Source organism: Tenrec ecaudatus, chromosome 8, assembly GCF_050624435.1.
Source record: "Tenrec ecaudatus isolate mTenEca1 chromosome 8, mTenEca1.hap1, whole genome shotgun sequence".
NCBI lineage: Eukaryota > Metazoa > Chordata > Mammalia > Afrosoricida > Tenrecidae > Tenrec > Tenrec ecaudatus.
Window position 1 is genome coordinate 61,479,560 of NC_134537.1, and position 18,300 is coordinate 61,497,859.

At 40.9% G+C, this 18,300-nt stretch overlaps 1 protein-coding gene across 1 annotated transcript in view; it reads right to left on the reverse strand.

The window, feature by feature from the left end:
- Positions 1-232: 232 nt before the first annotated feature.
- The window catches only part of RYR2 (ryanodine receptor 2), an 819,632-nt gene continuing 801,564 nt past the window's right edge, over positions 233-18,300 (reverse strand). The window contains exons 102-106 of the mRNA XM_075556394.1: positions 9,648-9,804; positions 8,038-8,102; positions 5,225-5,325; positions 3,118-3,169; positions 233-1,504 (exon numbers count right to left, since the gene is read on the reverse strand). Of these exons, the coding sequence (XP_075412509.1) occupies positions 1,409-1,504; positions 3,118-3,169; positions 5,225-5,325; positions 8,038-8,102; positions 9,648-9,804 (471 nt within the window). The 3' untranslated portion in view covers positions 233-1,408. The remainder of the gene's footprint in view (positions 1,505-3,117; positions 3,170-5,224; positions 5,326-8,037; positions 8,103-9,647; positions 9,805-18,300) is intronic.

The following is an 18,300-nucleotide window of genomic DNA, read 5'->3' on the forward strand; positions in this document are numbered from 1 at the left end:
AAAATCTGACAATGTTCAGGTTTTCACTGCACCACAAGGTTTAGAATTACCCTATGCCCACTTGAACATAACTGAAATAAAGAAAGTGCGAAGTTAGTTAAATAGTTTAATCAGAGCAGTTTTACAATTTAAAATTAACGAGCAGAGTTGTAATAAAAGAGCTCCAATGATTGCAAAATGACCTTTCTCCATTCTGAATCTGACATATTTTTATTTGTAAAGATCAGCATTACATTAAAAGGACTCAAAATGGAGTGATTTATAGTAGCATCTTTTATGCAACTGATGAAATCCCTGAATGGATATTGCTTCAGCTTTGATATTAAAATATGGCAGCCTGATGAGAAGTCCTTAATCAAGCACTGTTCACAGGTGGCCAAAGAAAAAGAAAAAAGGGGGGGGGAAGACTGTCTTGTTCAATATGTATCACATTGTTGGTTGATGACACTGGATCCAAAGATACAATTAAGCCCACGTTACTTTATTACTATGACTGTAATTACCATGAAAGTTCTCTCACATTGATCAGCGTACTTCTGAAGATTTTGTTGTTTGTTTAAACTTGCATAATAAACATGCAATGAATTATTTATTTTCAACGTGTATTTTTCTGCAGTATTTTTGTGTTCCTACAAAGATTTCATAAAGTTGCTACCTTGCATCTGAGCATTACCAAAATAAAAGCGAAAGCATAGGGGAGGGTAAATGTGAATTAAGCTGAATGAGAAGAGGCCCCTCTCGTCCTGAGTCTTCACTCTTTGTAAAAAAGGTGCACACAAACCGCTTTCCATACCCTCCCCACCAAAGAAAAGAATGAAGAAATGAAAACAACTCACACAGTCCGTCTAAGTGGGGAGGGGAGGGGAGTCTACATAAAGAAAATAAACATTTTTTTCATGCACATTCCTTCTGCATAGCTCAACCCACAGATAGTAAGGCACTATTTCTCTTTGCAACTGGTGACCACAGCAGTATACGAAGTGCCCCAGTGCTCTGCGACCATTTGCGAGTTCCTTTCAGAATGATGAACTAAAAAGACTGGGAGAATGCGGAACCACACTTCTTGGAAAATATCGATCGTTCCAGAAGATGTCCAGAATCTCAGAAGAAAATCTGTCTAGTTGGATTATGACAGACAAATATCCAGAATGGATTCATTTCCAGAGTTCCTTGTTTGTCTGTGTATGAATTTGGATTATTCTTCTGTTCCCGTTCCCAAAATAAATACATAAGGTGAGGGTAAAGCTGCAGCCACACTTTCAGAAACAGCTGCAATGCTCCCCAAAAGCATGCAACCTTGGCTATTCACAACATCAGGAAAAATATTTCTGAGAGAGAGAGAGAGAGTCTAGAGAGAGAGGAGAGAGAGGATTTGGTTTCTAGAGGTGGAGGTCAGGAGTATCTGAGCTTAGTTGAGCTGGTCTTCATATTGTTTCCTGAAACAATCCCCTGCTGGGAAAAATTCCCAGCATCTTTCTTGATACATCTTCCAGACATAAGATTCCTGTGAAAGGAAAGAAAATATATTAACAGTATATCTCTCCCTAAAAATGTATGCTACTATAAAATAACAAAAAGCAATTCAATTTTATTACAAGTATCTTACATGATTGAAGACAGCCAGACTTAGATCATTCCTGACTACAAACCTATTGGGATGGAGTCAACCCAGCTCATGGCAATCTCATGTGTGTCAGTACAGAAATGCATTCCACAGGGGTTTCTTCCCTTTTCTTTGTTTAGAAAATATTTTATTAGGACAGAATCCAGGCATTATATAATCCATACCAATCATATCAGGAAGTGTTGTACATTTGCTACTATAATCAGTTTTAAAACATTTTCTTCCTTCTTGTTACCCCCCAACTCCCCTGCTGCGCCCTCCCTAGGACTCCTTAGTAACGGCATCCATCCTAGTTATGGTCTCTATAGATTCACCCATTCTGGGTTTCACAAAACAAAAAGCTTGGAAAAATACATAACAGAGAGTCAAAAAGGCTTCCAACAATAACAAGATACCATAGAGATAAATCCCAGGTTTGAAGAGAACGGAAGATATTGAAAACCAGAGAAAATTCAAAATTTGTCAAAAAGGAGACCAAATGATAAGGTTTTAATCACTCAAATCAGAATCTTCATTTCACTCTACTAAAATCATCTCTATGATACTTTCTGTCTGATAACCAGGCTATCATTGGAGGCTTATTTTGTGTATGGATAATGAAGTATTTTGGACACCACTTTTATCCAGTTTTTTGCAAACTAGAATTTCACTATTTAAGCGCCGATATAATTCCCCCACTCAGATTTGGATTGTATTCTTGGTCCTCCTTGGTTTACTCAGACTAGCATGTTTCTTCCATGTCGGCTTAGTTGATATCTCACTAAGATGACTGCTTATTTGAAAGCAAGCCTTTAAGACTCCAGACACTATTCTTTTTGATAGCTGGGAACTATCTGGTTTTCACCATATCCATTGGGTTTTCCATGGATGATTTTTCAGAACTAAAGCACTCTACCTTTCTTCTGCGGGAACTCTCAGTGTACTAGAAATGCCAACCTTTTGCTCATCAGCTGAGCATACGAAGAGTATATACCACCTATGGAGTTCCAACTAATTGTATCAGGCTTTGTTTACTTCTAACAATAAACACACAGGTAATGAATCTTCATTCTGACAATAATATAATAAACACAAGAATGTGTCTTTGTGTCATTTGTTTTTGAGAGTTCTTTAAAAATTTATTATTATTATTAACTGTATTATACTACCTCAAATTAAACTCTTGCTGAAGTGGGGTCACTTTCAAATATATTTCTTTTTAACTGACAATGCTACTGAACTGTAGTTCAGTTGGAATCATCTGTTATCTCTATGTACATTTTTGTGTAACATTATATGTCTATATGTACATGTTTGTGTGACATTAGAATTATTTCCAACCAAAGCAAATATTACACACTCACCCAAGAAGATATGCATTTTATAATATGATAACAAAATTAGGATATTGGAAGGTGATTCTTCCCATAAGGCTTAACGCACATATTTCGTTTCCTATAAGAATTCTATTATTTCTTTCAGAGATGGAGAACTTGTACACACGATTTACCTACCTGACCTGTGTGCTCTGTTTCATCTTTGTTTATGAGATACATCAGGAAAAACCTACAGAGACAGAGAGACTTTTAAAAAACCGATTAAATAACCAGCTAAAAAGACAGGAAACAAGTTTTACATGTTATGTGCCAGCATTGAGCTACAGTCAGCAAGAAAAAAAAACAACACAAATGATGAGATGTAGTTAATTAATATGGCCCTTCTAGCTATAATTCCTTATGTGATCTATTTGATAAATTCTGGACTCTATAAACTCATTCTGAAGAGCGTTATCTGCTATTCTAATGAACAGGATTAAGGTGGGATATATCTATATACACCTTAGGGCCATCAACAGAAGTCACTAGAGAGCATGGCTGAGATCTGCCTGAAGGTACACAGGCTGAGGTCAGAGGCACTGGAGGCTGAGGCAAGGAAACCATGAGACAGAGCAGAGGAACCATGTAGAGATTGTTCCTACGACCTCTGTGAGGCAAAGCAGCAGGCAGGTTTCCTGGACCACAGCAGGAGGAGCCCTGGGAACAGTGACTGACTGGAAGAGGACCAGGGAAGCGCGTGGCTGCTGACTGAGGGGAAGTGCTGATGTGAACCAATGACTATATCCTTACTGTTTACTGATCCTGACGTATGGTAACTTGTTAACTTCCCTAATGAGCCTCATAATTTTGAGTTTTGTCTGTGAGTTCTGTGTGGCCTTCACAATGAATTACATGAATGATCAAAGCTAGCACAGAAGTAGAGTGTCCTGGGAAGAATGCTTGGTGTCAGCATAGGTAAAGGAGGATGGAGTGTGGAGGCATGTCTGACCATGCCTCATGATAAGAGGGCAGACAGCAGAGGTTGGATGTGGTGCCCTTCTTGCACCATTTTCATAAGTACAGTTTTTGGAAAAATAATTAAATCACACCAGCAACAGGTAAGGAGCATTTTTAACTTGGCTGTTCTGAGCTGATGGCTGATTTTTACCTTGCAGATACTTGGGCTTCAGTTTAGAAATAGAAACTTGTTTGTCAGAACAGAATTGATGCTGATGCATTTAAAGTGAAGATGAACTTAATGAGGAGTTCTAATTTCCCGATCAAGTTTCAATTAAGTATAGTTAAATCTATTTTAATTTTTTTCAATTTTCATTTTACCAGAAAATATGTTCATCAAAGTCTATTTTTCCACAAAAAATTTATGAATATTTGATAGAATCATTTTCTTCAATGCTTCATGTCATATTTTCCTAACGGCATTTCTACTGCTGTAAATAATTTTGGGACATTGATTTTTTGAAGTTTCATTATTCCTGGTTAGATAATTTGCATTTTCAGTAGCTTACTACAGAAATACACTGATGCATTAGTTGAAAGACTAGGATTTAAATGTATTTCTTTAGCTGGACCCTGAGAAAACTGTCATATTAGCCTTCAGATGCTCTCAGATGCTCTACTGTGTGGAGGGGCCGGCCGTCTTGCTGATCCAATGTGTCCATGCACTTCCCCTCATGGTCGATACTAATTGTAAAGGAATAGGTTCAAATTGCACAGCAAACATGCTGTGTCGACCATATGCTTAAGCTTCTTAGTAACTAGGTTTCAAAGAGAGATGAACTCTAAGCACGGAGCAAGTTCCCTATGTTTGGAACTGCTATGTGCCAGGCTCAGTGCATCTGAATACACACCTCTGCGCCATGTGTAAGGAGTCACAATTATAGGAAATGGGTTTAGATGTTGAAAGGTAAAGTAATGTGCATAAAGTTACAAATCTGTTCATTGCAAAGCCCATTTGCTTATCTATAATGCATCCCTCCATTTCTCCTGTTTGATATGAGATTCAGTCAAAACACAGGAAGAGCAGCGTGGTGAGGGCTATGAACTACTTGGAACTTGACCTATTTTGAACAGGGCAACGTTTTCTTGTGCTTCCACACACAAGTGCAACCTCAGTCCACAAGTGCGTCTATTTCAGAGGAAAAGAGTGGGACCAGGTATCAGTCTTGCAGAAGTTATCTGAAGCCAGAATGCCAACACAAAGAAAAAGGAGCCATGTTTGCTCATGTTTCCCAAGCTTCCTGAGCTGAAGGAGAACTCATGAACGTGGGGCGTGGCTCACACTTACAGGTAATTGGCCAAGTTGTGCTCCTGTAAAGTGTGGGTTTCAAAGCCATGTGGCACTGTGTCGAAGTAATCGTTGCCTATGCCACAGATGAAACATTTTGTCTAGAAGGCAAAGGAAATAGAAAAGTGTCAGAGTTCAGAAAAAAAAAGGAAAACACAACTCACACCTTAAACAAACCAGTTGCTGTGGAGTCAATTCTAAGGCTTTGTGGTCCACGTATACCAGTGCACAGCTGTGCCCCATGGGCTCTGCAAGGCCTCGTGTTTCAAAAGGAGACCACCCCACCTTTTTGCAGCACCACTGGTTGCACCCCATTTGCTCTGTAGCCAAGTGTGTGAGCCATTTGCACTACCTATGGGCTCGAGTCCACCTCGTAATAAGAACTGCACCACCATTGCGCCAATTCGGACTTCCAGAAGGCAGAGTAGCCTGCCTTATAGAACTGCCCTATAGACTATAACGCTTTACAGGAGAAGAAAACTTCATGTTTTCCTGGTAGAACAGCTGGTGGCTTCAAACTGCAGACCTTGCATTAGCAGCCCAGTGCACAACCTATCGTACCAAACCTAGCTGTTTTGCTTTCTCAATACGTGCGAATGAAAGGATAGTTGTGCCAAGAACATAAATACAAATGTAATGATTGAAACGACTATATTTTGCTATAAGTTTAAATGTCCATCGGTGTAAGTAGCAAGGCATGACAGATGTAGTTGAGTGCAGAACGATTATGACTAAAAAGCAATGCCTTTATTTTCTGTAACTTAAATGATGGTTTCTTAGTCTAGTGATTCTTGCTCAGATACCAATTATATTGGTAGAAATGAATGTATTTTCTACTGAGTCCATAGATTTGGTACCCAGCTGTAGGCAGTCTGACAACCCAGGGGGAGGGGGGGGGGAAAGAGATTCAGTGTATTTCCCTTTGTGGAGGGCCGAACACCAGACTGTTACAGAAAAACTTTATGTGCTCCTATACACATAATGCTAACAGCAAAAACCAAGCCAGTCATGGCAACCATGTGCACAATGGAAGGAAATGCTGCCCGCTCTGTGCCATCCATATGATGTCACCAATTGGCCTAGTCATGATTTGTAAGGCTTTTGTGCTGATCTTTGGAAGCAGACCTCCAGCTTTTCTTTCTAGTCCATCTTAGTATGGAATCTCCGTTGAAACATGTCCAGCATTGTAGCAATAGTCAAACCTTCACTGACCAATATGCGGTGGCTGCACATAAGGAGCACTGATTTGGAATTGATTCTAAATCATGGACAGCAAGAATTCTATCATCGAATCACCGCTGTACCTTTGGATATGCTCCAGAAGGCATAGCCAAGAATACCCTTGGATGTGCCAGAAGGCATCTCTAAGCATGAAGGACTTGCTTTGTTCATATTGTCCTACTCCCAACCACACCCTTGTCCATCAAGGTGATATAGGGCACCTATAGAGATCTGCCCTTTACTTTGGGATTAGAATTGCATCCATCACCAATGGAAAGGAAGTTTATCATTATTTTCCTTGTGGGACTGTAGCTACTCACTCCCTTATACCACCCAAGGTGTGTTTATGATCCCTTGATTCTGGGACCTAGAATCAAGATGATCATAAAATGATTCCTGCTTTACTGATCAACAACTGCTGATGACAGATAAGCTCCACTCATGACTTTGGGAGAATTATAAAGCATTTATGTTATCCAGTTTGCTACTTCTGAAGCTTAACAGATTCAAAACCTAACTCATCAGGAATCTTCTACTTAACTCAGGGATCTACTCTCCCTTGTGGCCGATCCAGTCCAGGTAAGTATACCACCACCCATCCGGGTGCTTGCTTATGGCTTAAACCTAGCTATCACTCTTCTTTGTTCCTTTCTTTATCCTCTATATTGGGCTCATTGCCAACTCCTTTGAATCTATCTATTACCCTAATCTCCCTGTGGGATTATCTTAGCAAACGACTAATAAACCACAACCTAAAAATGCTGACAACCACTTCCCTATTCCTGGTCTTACCATATTTTAATTTGTGCTTCACGTTTTAAAGCACAGTTTTCTAATTCCATTACCTCATTGCTGCCCATTTTAAACACTTTTAAAAAAATTTCCAACATGCTACAAATTTGCCAAATGAGTTATTACATTCTTCAGTAGCTGGTTGCCTTTGCCAAAATAATTTCTTGAGCTTAATGCTTCAGTCATCCTGAATCACTTATGCTTGCAAAAAAAAACAAAAACGGCTTTTCTCATCTTCTGGGTTTAGTTCATAATCTCAGAAGATGGCATTTTTACAGCACACAATGGGAATGACACCTCTGGAAAAGGGCAACAGTGAGGAAGGTTTAAGGCAGTTTCCTCCAGTACACTGTTCCCTCCATTTCGGACAAAAATCCTTCAAAGACTTGTGGACATGGGAACATATACATAACTCCAGTCCTTGGCTTGGATTCCCCTGTTAAGGGCTCTTCTCAGAGGCTTCAGGAATGAATTAATCACCAACACCAGAGATGTCATACTCATGGCTGGCTGCTATAGAGAGCTCAGCACACTCTTCTCTGCCTGCTTGTTCACACCAGCGAGTCGCATTTTGGAGTGAACAGTCACTCTCGTCCTGGGAGGCAGAGGTGATACTGCTTTGCTCTCGGCATGTGCAATATTTTCAACACCATACACCTGAAACTGACCTGGGCCAGAGACAAGTACACTATTCAAATAAAGTACACTTATTTCTTATCCCTTTTCTCATTTTCCTATGTTCGGATTATTTGTCTAATAAAGGCAACCAAAACAGGGAAATCAGAAATGGAGAGACTTGCCTCCATGTCTTCCTTGACTTGCTCTTGTTGGTCTCTTAATTCTCCAAAAGCATCAATAATTAAGCCTAATATGAAAGAAAGACACAATGCAATCTTTACCAACAAGCGAATAATAAAATGTACAGGGCTTTGGTGAATCCTTTCAATGACAGCGAAGATATACATTCTTAAGGTAAATCAATAAAACTCAGTAAAATATAAGTATGTACCTGATACTCTAACTAAAGAAGTGAGGCTACATCTTTCAGGTGAGCAAAATATGCAGTTATTGAAAAAATTGTTCAAAAATTGAATAATGACAAAGAAAAAACCTTCACATAGCTTGGCATTTGGATGCTACTTACTGATGAGGTTATGGTTAGAAATTACAGACAACTTTGTGATAGAACTCTCCAGTGCTAATTTGAAACGAAATCATTACTGCATTGGCAAACAATTACAGTGAGACATCTGCCTTTGACAGGCCTGCTGTCGTTTTCAAGGGTGCCAAACAGCGCCAGCCCACACCTTTCCTCCTGACGCTCATCAGTGGCACCCTTTCTAACAAGTGCTTCATGACTCTGCGCTCTTGTGCAACACATATGGTTATGCTCCAAGTGGACATAAGGAACGAATTCTTAGTCCTTTAGACCTCTCCTTGCACTTTACCAGAAACAGATAAGGATCATTTTACATCTGTGGAAGTTAATCAATAATGCCTATTTATAGACATTTGTTTTAAGCCAGGATAAAGCTTTAGTATAAGCAGAAAAAGCTAATGGAAGTGATTTTCCTGAGTGAGAAAAATATCATCCCTCAAGTTGCTCTGTATTAAAAGAATGAGTGGGTGAGTTCAGCACCACGGTTTTAAGTGCGTGCTCTCACTCCACCTGCCTGGATTGGGCTCTAGTCTAACACTTTTTAGCTGTGTACCTTGACCAAGTTACTTAGACTTATGGTGGAGAACAGTGTCATTCTCATAAGGTTGTTGTGAGCTAGGAATATGTCTGTAAGGTACTAAGTACCCAGCAATAATTATAGTTTTATAATTATTTATGGTATGCTGATTATGCGGCACTCAGCAGGGACAATTCTCTGCTGTAATCTATGGGTTTATACTGGTTAATTCTTGGAAGAAGAACCCCAGAACTTTCTTCCTAGTCTGTAAATAACTGCCTGCAGATGGTTGTAAATTATGGGACTCTCACTAGACCCATAACTTATACACTTATATCATTTCCACGTTATAGATGCAAAGGTGAAATGGCTCACCCACAAAATGTTAGGGAGGCAATTTAAACCCTGGTCTCAGTGACTAAAAGCGCTCGCCCCATCGTATCATTTGAAGATGAAGACAAAGGAAAATTGGGTGTATCTTTCCATTATTGTAGAACCTCAAGCATCATTGTTCTCCATATAGATTTCACATTGAAGAAACACTGAGAGGAAGTGTGTTATTTGGTAGAAAGCATTAATAATTCATACCAGCTGATGTGGTTTTCACTCCTGTTCATGGGGCTGCTCTGCAAGCCAGACTAGACCTGTGCGCCACAAGGTGTATTGGCAGCTGAGTACATTCATGAGTCCAATTCTACATTTATTTTTTTAGTTTCTCTGAGCACGTTACTTACCTTGTATTATGGCCAAGAGAATGACAATGACAAAGAAGAAGAAGGTGATGTCAAAGATGATTCGATAAATCTCATATTCATCTCCTGCCGGGTCTTCGATCTCATCACCAATGCCCCCACCGGCACGTACTCCGACGTACATGTGGAACATGTAGCACTGGAATAAAGGAGGTGATACCGGCTCTTGGAATAGCTCTCGTCTTGCACTTGACAAGGGCAACGTCCTCTCCAGCTCTTCCCCCCGCTCTCAAAACACTGAGGCTCATTCACTGCCTGGTCCCCCTTTACCTTTCAACATCATTATGCTGGCCAATGCACAGCTCTAAGGTTTTTAAGCAAAATTCAACACTTAGTACTCTGCTTAACGCCACTGCCTCACTTCACGGAAAATGGAAAGTAACTAGTATGTTGACTCCAAAGCATCTGGGGTCATAAGGTGATTACATTAAGGTGCACAAAATTAAATTTAATTGTATCACTCATTTCCTTTGCTTATCACAGGTGAATAAAAGACAAATGTACAACAAAATGAAACCTCAGAAATTAAGCTAGAAAAACGGACGCATCCACCCATGTAAATGGGGCATGACACCCAATGCTGAAACAGTTTTCTCTACATTTCTTTCTGGAATTAAAAAGGAAGACAGAGGGAGAGGCTGAGATAAATCAGTGATTAGCTGTGTAAAGCACAGACAACTGGCACGATTACCAGGGCAGATAAAGGGCGCTGGCAAACATACTGGAGCGTCATTTCTCAGCAGCAACATTGTTCACATTGGCAATGACTTGATGGTTCAACAACAAAAGACAATCTTTACTGGGATGCTGTCCTGTACATTGTAAGATTATCTGCTGAGCATCATCCTTGGCTTCCATCCAGTAATACCCAGTAGCATTTCAATCTACAGTGACAGCTCAAAATCTCTTTATCCACTGCCTTTGGTTCCCTGGAGGACAAAATCACTCCCCGCTCTACTTAGCACCACTGCCTTAAAAATATTCAAATTCCCTTTATTCCGGACAAGTTCAAACTCCTCATTTTATTCCTGGCAACTTAACCACACTTCATGTTTCTCAACTGATTTCCACTACTCCCCTACAATCCTCCACTGTATCCAAGTTAGTCTCTTGCCCTCCTTCAAATAAATCATTTCCAATTTTCTTTGTTACACTTTTTCTTTCTTGCAATGTCATTTCCCATGCTGATGCCATTCACACTCAAATTACTTACTACCTAACATAATGAAGGGGGAAAAGGCCTTGGGACTGTCCCTTCCCTGTCTTAGAGAGACACCATACTCCCTGGTTTTCTTCTTTAGTCTGGAAATTTTTCCTCAGTCTCCCATGCTAATTGTCCTGTTGTCCGTATTTCTTCAGGAACTCCAATGTCTCTTGGTTCCATGACCAAGTTCTTTAGTTTACTATGACAACCCCTTTGTAGATATCCCCAGTTTGGTAACTTTTAGGGCCAGGTGCCCCTGGTGTTTCTGGGTGGGGCAAACAGTTAAGTTCACAGATGATAACCAAAGAAATTGCATGTATAAGTCTGACCTAAGGAGCCTTGGAAGAAAGGCCTGGCAATATACTCCAGAAATGCAAGCCATTGAAAAACCCATAGAGCATGATTCTTCTCTGATATACACAGGGTTGTGTGAATCAGATTCCAGTAGATGGCAACTGGTTGAAACGGATTGCCCTTGAATTAGTTCCAACTCACAGAAACATTGTAAGACAGAGGACTGATTCACCTACTGAATCAGTCTCTGCAAGCCAAAGCTTACGCACGGTCATTGTGACAGCCCCAGTGATTAACTTTAGCTAATTTCCCTCACTGCTTCCTGTTGACAAATGTTTTTGAATTATAAATTCGGGGAGTCAATTCCCACATACATAATTTGCTACAGGAAGGAGACTGTTACATAAACTTTTAATAATTAAGTACTATGATGAGTTTCAGACTCATCAATCAGACACTTAATAGCTTAGATAATGTGAGTCTATCCCTAAGTGACCAATCCAAGCTTAGTTTCTGATATGAAACATTGAGGACAAGATGACAGAATTACGGTAGGTGCAATCACCAAAGTGAATGGTTTCTTCTTTACAGATCACTCCATGGCTATCTAAGCCCGTCTCACCTGGTAATATCCCTATCTTACTTCATTCTATGATAGCTTTGAGAATTTGAGGAAGTATATTTCAACAGCAGATTGATAGCTTTGTGAAAAGTAGATAATATTGTGTTTATGATAACTCTTAGACTTGAAAACCGAGAAAGGATAAAACACACGATTCACATTGTAGATTTTAATACTGCTTCTTTTAATCTTACCTGTCACTACCTGGCTATCCCCAGAATGAAGCAGGTAGGTGGCAGTTTGGTGGAACGGCCACTACCCACAATTATCGGCTGCTGGGATGTCAGCTCTTATACAGACACTTGTATACTGACATGAAAATCCCTTCAGCTTGCTACATTTTCATATACTTAACCTAAACATGAAAATAAAAGCTGTAAAATGGGAAGTAATTTCTGGGAAACAAAGTAAATACTTTGTCTAGAGGACATGAACAATGAGGCAGGAACATAATGTTGTTAAGTGTCACAGAGTTGGTTCGAAGTCATAGTGACCTTATGTACAACAGAACCTAGTGACCTGATGTCCTGTGCCGTAATCACAATTGTTCTTGTGTTTGAATTCATTGATGCAGCGACGGTGTCTATCCATCTGTCCATGGTTTTCCTCTGTATCACTGCCCCGGTACTTTACCCAGCATGATCTTCTTCTTCAGGGATTGGTCTGTCCTTGTAACGTGTACAAAAGAAGGTGCCTAACCCTTCATAAATTGGAGACAGACTTTTGTTAACACTCACGATTTAATATTCTCTGGCTTCCTCTCTCATTCATCTCCTAACCTGATTTGTTCTGGAGGCAGTGGTGGATTTCAGCTAGTTTTCACTGGTTCAGCACAACCAATAACTTTTTTGTTGTGTGTGGGAAACGTGACACTTGTTACAATGGTTCTTTCCATGGTATGTGGAGGAACCTAATATGTAAATCACAAATTTATGTTTCTTACTCATTTTTAATGTTCATCTGTGCAACAGCATACTCTAAGCACCTGTACTAATGTTTGTTCCAGTCATAGATTTTAAAAAAATAGAACTATGCTGGAACTATTTATTTATCCATTTCATGAAATACTACATTTTTATTCCCTTGAATATGTTACTTCTGTAAATAAACATGTAATGTAAAGGAAAATGTGCCAAACAGTCAAAGCATTACATGCTGTCATTCCTTTCCGCTTTGTATTAAGCTCCAGGTTCCCACGAGCTATTATGAGTGAATTATGCAATTCTGCAAAATATTCAAAGAGCTAAAAATATTGTTAGAACAAATGTTGTAAGTTCAGGAGAAGTGGAGAGCATTTTGCCAAAGATGAACACGACATGTTCAGAGTAGAGAAGTCGCCTGTTTCGATTCTGTCCATCATGATTGCTGCTGTCTAACTGGCCGACCTCTAAAGGAATGGGCTCCTGCTCCTACAGTGACAAGATGGTGAAGGACAAGTCACACAGCTGTTGATGCGTGGGTAAAAGCAAAACTACTGCAAGTGAGGACGCCAATAAAGAAGTCATATGGAAATACTGTAAATAGCAGGTTTATTGTTTTTGTCAGGTATTATTTAATATCTTTTCATTGATATTTTAAAACTCTTTCTTATAACAATATAGTTTTGAGTATGTATCTCTTTTATTGTTTTTATTTGAGTATTAACTGTATGAAATAATATATACCAACAGGTAATATAGACAGTGAACTGATCGTTAAATCCTACTGCTGCCTGGGCTAGTCTTTTTTTATGCTGCTTTTAGGGAAAACTGATGGCTAAATTCTGGTGAATTGGTGAAGATCCTTACAGAACCTTAATTTGGAAAAAGAGGATGAGGTTGGGTAAAATCAATGATTTAGAATGATTACTTGAGCAGGCTTCTCCAGGCAGCGAATGGTGTCACTCATTCATCTCAGTCACCCAGAAAACTGCTATCATGTGCAACTTGTATGGATTTCATCAAGGACGCCCTTGTGGTTGCTACCTGCATTTGAGGTAACGGGCTGCTCACTTTGAGATGAACGTCCTGATAGCTTTCAAATCAGACTCTCTGGTTATCTCCTGGGCTATCGAGCTATAACAACCTTTTTAGCCTCCACTTTAAATCCACTTTCACTCTCTCCACTTATATTCTTGCAGGTATAACCCAAGTTAGTTTACTTAATGTTGTTAGAAAAAATCTCCCTTACAAATTAGGCAGTTAGTCTAAGTTACTTTACTTAATGTGATCTCTATGGAATTTTTGTAACTTACTACATGGTTCAAATGAAGGCAGGTTGGATGCAAATATCACTTTAAAAGGCCAGACAATATTGTATAAACATAAAACACGAACTCACTGCCATCGATTCCATGCCAACTCATAGTGACCTCATAGGACAGGGTAGAACTGTACCTAAGAGTTTCTGAGACTTCAACTCGTTACTTGTGTAGAAAGCCCCATCGTTCTTCGATAATGCTGAGAGTCTTATTTACTTGTTCTAATCAGTCTAGAAAGGCATCCTGAGACTGGTGTAAGGTTTAAGGAATCCTTTTGTTCTGTTTGTTTGCTCAGAGACAACAGCTGTTCTCTGTGGTTACCCTGAAACCCAAGTTAATGTAAACTGTATGTGACTCCTGACATTGTGAATTCCAAAGCCCAAAGTATATATTCTCCGTGTATTCTGATTTCAAACAGGACACCACAAAGTCAGTGTGTTTTGCATTGCTGTGGTCTCTTCATGGGTAAGCCTTCTAAATAAAAAAGCATCTCCTCTTCTTCTTGACTTGGAGTGGGTAACTAGTTGCACTGCTCCAGGGTAAAATATCTGGATTTCAGGTGGCAAGCCTGGGTTAAATTTGCAATTCTATCAGAATACTCCTTCTGGTTTAATTAGATTTTCAAGTAAAAAACAACTTATCAAAAAAAAAATGTGAATCACCATTAAGATTGCAAAATTGCAGCTAGAGCACCACCTGCTGTACATTATGAAGCATCACTGTGGAGAATGAATTGCATGCAAAAGAAAATTCAAAATGTTTCCTCAGATTGGAGGAAGTCACCAAACACAGAAAAGGTTAGGGAAACTTAGCATCATGACAATAAAATATAATATAACGGGGTAAATATGCACTTCCACATAGAACACCAGAGTTCACCTTGTAATGTGGGAATGCTAAAGCAACTAATATAGAAAAGGCATATTGTTTGAAAACAAATAAAGAAATCTGATGTTTCCTATCCAGTACTTTTTTCTTGGTAGGTGGTAACATCTTTTCATAGCTTGTGGGCCTAATAGAAACTTCTGTGAATAATAATTTGTTTTTCAGCATTTTAAAGATACTCATATGCAATATTTTCTATCCAGTTCACTCAGTGACTCCATGTGTGTAAGAGGAGAATTGAGCTTTTCTTGTCTCCCATAAAAATTTCAAAGTCTAATGTTTTAGAAGCAGATCACCAGGCCTTTATTCTGAATCACCTCTAGGTAGAACTGAACAGCCAACCTTTAGCGCCCCATGGAGGATGTCATACCAGTATGTAGGACAAGTATTGGTAAGGGGTACATAAAAGGAAGTTTTTAAACCCTAAAATTCTAAGGTTAATTTAGATATTATGATCTGAAATTAGTCGTACTTATGGACAATCTGATATGGTATTATTTATTTTGCTATTTAATTTATTTTGATGTATTATTTATTTACCAACTGATGTGGTATTATTTATTATATATATTTATTTTGATGTGGTATTATTGATTTTGTGGTAATATTTATTATTATGATGTATTATTTATTTTGATATGGCAGTATTTATTATTTATTTTAGTCCAAAGCTACACAGATTCTTTTCTGGTTCTAGTTATCCACGGCAACACATAGCAGGAAAAAGCTAGGAGGTGTAGTTTGTGATCTTGAAAATGAATTTTCTCTTGCAGAAGAAAGTTATAGTCGAAATCTCCTGAGATGCATATTTATGACCCTCCACTCCATCCTTGTACCCCAGCAAAAGGCAAAATAGAAAGTATATTGTCACGTATAGTGATATAAACATCTAAATTAGAGCTACTTCGCTCAGTAGTCTGAAGCATAAGGATAAAAATCTCTTACGCTGAAGAAAATCCATATTCTACCTAAATACAGAGTTTAACACTTTAAAAAGTCATGCTTCTTCCCTTTAAAACGAGGAAAACGGATTGCGCCGCCACGTCACTAGGAACCTGCTTTCCCAGATGTTGCGGGCGGCAGCAGTGGGGGCCGTTGCCGCCGCGTTGGGTGCGCACCCTGCCCAGTCCTGTGCGTCCTCGGTTGCTTTGTTTCAACACGCAGCGCAGCCCCGGCGGTGAGAGGGCTGGGACAAGGGCAAGTCGGGGCGGGCCAAGGGGACGCAGGGCAGTTTCTGGTCCGGGAACTGCGAGGGACACCGGGCGGCAACCCACGGAGGCTCGGCTCCACCCAGGCCTGGGATCCCGGCCCCTCCGCCCCATGGTCCCGGGGCCCAGCCTCACACTGGCCACAAGCTCAGTCCTCGCTCCTGGCCGGCGCGTCCCCCCCAACAACGCACCCCAGCCCCGGATGCAGCCTTCTGGCTGGGTGGCGGCCCGGGAGGCGGCCGGCCGCGAAGTGCTGGCCGCCGACCTCCGCTGCAGCCTCTTCGCCTCGGCCCTGCGGAGCTACAAGCGGGACTCGGTGCTGCGGCCCTTCCCTGCGTCCTACGCCCGCCAGGACTGCAAGGACTTTGAGGCCCTGCCTCCAGCCACGCAGAAAGAACCACGGGCAGGTAGTGGCGACCACTGTCGTTGGAGTCCTGCCTAACGTCGTCGTCAGTGAGCTCGTTGTGACCCACAGTGGCCCTGGGCCCAAAGCCGGGAACACTGCCCGGTCTGAACCGTCCTCAGCAGTCTTAGTCACTGGTGATTCATCTCCTGGACGGTCTCCGTCATCACTGCCCTCCACTTTATCAAGCATTACGTCACTCCGACTACATGCCCGTATCGCTCCTGTGGTGTGTTCAGAGGACGTGAGCGAAATCTCACCCTCCGTATGCCTAAGGAGCCTTCTGACTGGTGCCTCCCGGACAGATGTGCTTGTTCCTCTGGCACACCGCGTCCTTTCAACGCGCTTCACCAGCAGCACGCTTCAATGCCGCGGTTCTTCTGTGCTCTACTCACTGTTCAACTTGGACATGCATATGAGGCGCTCGAAAACACCGTATCTGTTTATCATGATGTTTCCTATTGGTCCAGTTTTGAGGATTTTGTTGTAATTTATACTAAAGGCTGGAGTCCCTGGACTTCCCCGGCAAGTGCTTCAAGTCCTCCTTGCTTTCAGCAAGCTTGGTGTGTCATTTGCATGTTGCAGGTTATTGATAAGCCTCCGAACCTATTACCTGCTGAGCATACAGAACGAGAAAGTATGAGGAAAGTATATGATCCTGGTGCACATGCTTCCTGGTTTTACACCATGCAGTCTCTCCCTGGTCTATTCCGACAACTGTGTCTTTGTCCATGTACCGGTTCCAAATGAGCACAACGGAATGTTCTGGAAGTCCCACTCTTCTCTACACTATCCCTAGTTTGTTACAATCCACACAGTTGAATGTCTTTTCATCGTCATTGAAACACAAGTCAACATCTTGCAGGTATTCTCTGCTTTCAGCCAAGATCTACCCGGGTTGTCAGCAATGAGAGTCTTCATTCTACAGCCTCTTCTGAACCAGGCTTGAAACTGGCATCTCCATGGCGATGTACTGCTACAACCGTTTTTGAATGATCTTTAGCAAAATTTTACGTGCATCATGTGATATCAATGATACTGTTTTATAATTTCAAAAAAAAACAACAAAAAAAGAGGAAAACGCCCCTATATTCTATATCCTTGCCCTGCATAATTGGGTAAACTTAACGAAGCAAATCACAGTTGTGTTCCTTACCAACCTTTTGCTCAAAGTATTCATGATTCTCCTTGTAATCAGTACTCTCAAACATGCTGGCCACAGCAATGGAAATTCATACAGAGGGAGCAGCGGAGTGATCATCTAAGGGCAGTTGAACTGGAGCAGCTATGACGCTGGTGGAAAGAAAGAGCGGTGGTGCAGAGGCCCTGCTTCTGGCATGAGAAGGAGCTGAGGTCACACGTGGCATTCTCCCTACCTTCTCCTAGTGTGGGGAATCCCTTGAGTATGATGCCCTCCAGAAACTTGTGACATAAGTAGACCCTCTGACCTGGAGCAGTGGAGTTTGCAATTGGGAAACACCGTTTGATGTTTCTTTTGGAATATAAATGCATCTCTCTGGAGTCGGGGAAAAACTGCCTGGTGTTAGTATTCATGACCCCGTTTTCATTCCTGCTTGCTTTTCCCAGCTTTCCCTGGCCAGCGCTACACAAAACCTGGCGCAGAGAAGCGTCGAGCAGTGTGGACAGTGTTAGGGCAGCACATGAATGAGGTGCTGTGCCGATGAGCTATCCTCTTCCACAGAGTTGGGGATTGGGTGTGGATCAGGGGGAGAGGTGAAGGGAGCATGTATACATGTACACTCCTCTAAGTCAAACCACA